The 3,097-nt window shown below is 45.1% G+C and overlaps 1 protein-coding gene across 1 annotated transcript; it reads left to right on the plus strand.

Moving 5' to 3' along the window:
- The first annotated feature begins 344 nt into the window (after nucleotides 1–344).
- Nucleotides 345–689, plus strand: LOC147451343 (uncharacterized). The gene has a single exon (XM_086520908.1). It carries the CDS (start codon nucleotides 477–479, stop codon nucleotides 687–689), a length of 213 nt encoding a protein of 70 aa, XP_086377034.1. The 5' UTR covers nucleotides 345–476.
- The last annotated feature ends 2,408 nt before the right edge of the window (nucleotides 690–3,097 follow it).

The following is a 3,097-nucleotide window of genomic DNA, read 5'->3' on the forward strand; positions in this document are numbered from 1 at the left end:
TGGCGAATAGGTATCGAAGTAATCCACACCTTGTTGTTGAGTGAATCCGCGAGCGACAAGGCGTGCCTTGTAGCGATCAACTGAGCCGTTGGGGTGGTATTTCTTCTTTAATATCCATTTGCAAGAGACAATGTTATGATTCTTAGGAGGTGGCACAAGCTCCCAAGTGTTAGCTTCTTCGAGGGCTTGGAGTTCATCCAATATGGCGGAATGCCACTCCTTGCTCTCGCTAGAAGCGAGGGCATCGAGAACAGAGAGGGGAAGGGCATATTCAAGAGGCTCTGGTGGATGTTTAAAGAATTATTTCATCACTGAGGACAACAGAAAAATTGGTGGCTTCATAGATCTCGCGAAGAGAGCGGGTGCGACCATGTGAGCTAGAGGCGGCTTGGTCCAAGTGTATAGCCGAAGTGTGTTTCGATGGCGAGGTGGCCAAAGTAGAGCTATGAGGCTTGAATTCGTCAACATCTGCTGCGATGGGAGTAATTGGCAAGGTTTCGTGGGAGTTGTGGAAAAAAGATGGCAATTGTGAAGGTGAGACCGGTAGCGAAGGTGATGGGAGCTCACGAGGTGGCTGCGGTGTGATAGAAGTAGCGGCAGTTGGGATGGACGGTGTTGGTGATGGTGTCAACTGTGAGGAGATGGGTGCAAGAGGTGGTGCAGGAGTGTTGCCGATTGGCTGTGCATGAGAATGCGAGACACAAGGAGGTGGATGGGCGACGAGGAAAGGCCTTTGGATGGTGGAGGGAGGCTCAAGATTGTGCCTAGAAGGGTGGGAAATTTGCATGGGTGTGTGTGTGGGTGAGACCGTCAACAAAGATTGATGAGAAGAGTGGATTGGTGATGAGAATGTAGGGTGCAATGGTGAAGAAGATTTTCCTAAGATGATGAATTCTTCATCAAAGACAACGGTGCGGGCAAAGATAAACTTGTGATGGTCTGGGATATAGAGGCGGTATACCTTGATGCCAAAGCGATCACCATAGCCAACAAAAGTTGTGCGTTGTGCACGTGGTGATAGTTTTAATAAAGGTTGCGTCACAAGTGGCATCCATGTTTAGTTTCAACTAATGCCTTGAATGTGCAAAAATGAGAGAAGGTTGAGGATTTTTCGGCCATGTAGTAAGTAGTTGTGTATTTTGAGAAATCATCTATAAAAGTAAGCATATACTTATTGCCAGTGAGGGAGTTGACGGGAAATGGGCCACAAACATCAGAGTGGATGAGGTCGAGAGGTGCAGTGGCTCATGATGTTGAAGTGGGGAATGGGACATGATGTGCTTTAGCAAGAATGCAGCCCTCACAAAGTGTGATGTGAGTGAGGTGATTGGGAAGACCTAGTGCAAGTTGGCGATGAGTGAGTTGGTGCAAAACATGTTGAGAAATATGTCTTAGTCTATAATGCCATTTGAGTGTGTTTTCTTGTGTTTTTATGGATGATGCAGATGCATGTGCAGACGATGAGTCACCCAATGGATAAAGACGCCCAGTTTTGGAGACCAAAAGTGTGACATACTGACCATTTTTGTTTAGTGCCGAAATGTGTCAGCCTTCTCGCATGAATTTGATGATGATGGCGTTGTCGGTTAGCTCGCTGACAGAGATGAGATTTTTCTTGAGACCAGGGACATAATATACATGAGAAATAGTGGTGTGTAGGCCATTAGGTAGGTTAATGACAGCATCTACATAGGTTTTGGCGAGCTGGATGTTGTTATCACTGAGGCATACTTCTAGAGGGTGTTCTAGATAAGTGATGTTGGATAGCCAGTGTAGGTGATATGTCATATGATGGGTGGCGCCCGTATCAAGTAGCCAGATATTGGGATATGAAGTAGCTATAGTAGTGGCATATAGTTGCAAAGGATAAGATGGGCTATCATAAGTAGATATGTCAGCATAATGAGCTTGACCATAAATAAAAGGAGATGGCTGGCCATGGCGTGTCCCCCCTTGAGGGTAAGAAGGATATAGGTTAGGGTGAGAGATAGGACGATTACCTTGATTGCGTGGTTGCCGACAGTCCTTTGTGAGGTGTCCAAAGCGATGACAGTTTGCGCATTGCTTTGAATTTTGGTGATTGTGGTGGCTTTGAAATTGCGACTTTCTTCCAGAATTATTGTGTTGTTGAGGAGGGCCCGAATGTTGAGGCTTCTTGCCGTTGTAAGGGTGTGAGTTTCTTATCATAGTGACAAGTGTTGTGGACTTCTGCGAGCTGCTAGTGTGGTCGCGAAGCGTTTCCTCCTGATGGATCTTGGCTACAAGATCTTGTAGCTGCAAGTTAGCCGTGGTGGCTTGTGTAGTGATAAAGGCTCTCCATGATGCAGGTAGAGAAGCCAATAAGAGCATACTTTGAAGCTCTTCAAGGATGGCAAGCCCTGAGATAAGTACTTCATCTAGAAGTATTTGCCATGTCTCCAAAAACTTGGAGGATGACTGACCCTCTTGCATGGTAGTGTTTACCAATTTCTTGATCAGGGAAACTTGGTAGACGATGTCAGTATGCTCGTAGTTTTTCTCGAAGAACTTCCAAATGGCGCTAGCAGTAGTTAGCTTTTTCACCATTTGGACCTACCGATCTTGGCAATGGAGAATGAGCTCCATCTTGGCACTATTGTTTCTACTATGCCAAGTATTATAGGTGTCGGTGAAGTATGTTGAATCTTTGTCTTCGGGGTCTTCGGGGTTGTCAGGTTGCTCTTTGACTCTTGACGTGACATCCCAAAGTTGCAGCTGGGTGAGGTAGAGTTCCATCCGAATCTTTCACACTTGGTAGTTAGTGACGTTAAGCTTGTCGATAATGTAGCGGGGCTTGTAGGTGGATGCGGAAGATGAAGAAGCTAACTCGGACATCTTTCGAGGTTCCGGATTCCTTGAAAATAATGGAGAGTGAGGCTTCGAGTGTGGTCTAGAGAGATGGAAGACTCTTAGCGCTATTTAGAAAAATTAATCTTAAGCTCTATCGCTCTGATATCATGTGAGAACTTAGAGATTAACTTGAATGTGATTAATATCACTATTAATTAATATGCTAATGTCAAGACATAAGAGAGTGCAAGATAGAAATAGAGCAATGACAATAGATTTCACTTGAATG

This window comes from Adiantum capillus-veneris, chromosome 9 (genome assembly GCF_014529385.1).
Source record: "Adiantum capillus-veneris isolate H3 chromosome 9, ASM1452938v2, whole genome shotgun sequence".
Lineage (NCBI taxonomy): Eukaryota > Viridiplantae > Streptophyta > Polypodiopsida > Polypodiales > Pteridaceae > Adiantum > Adiantum capillus-veneris.

Coding starts and splice junctions, on each gene's coding strand:
- LOC147451343 (XM_086520908.1), top strand. CDS start 477: ATGGGAGTAATTGGCAAGGTTTCGTGGGAGTTGTGGAAAAAAGATGGC.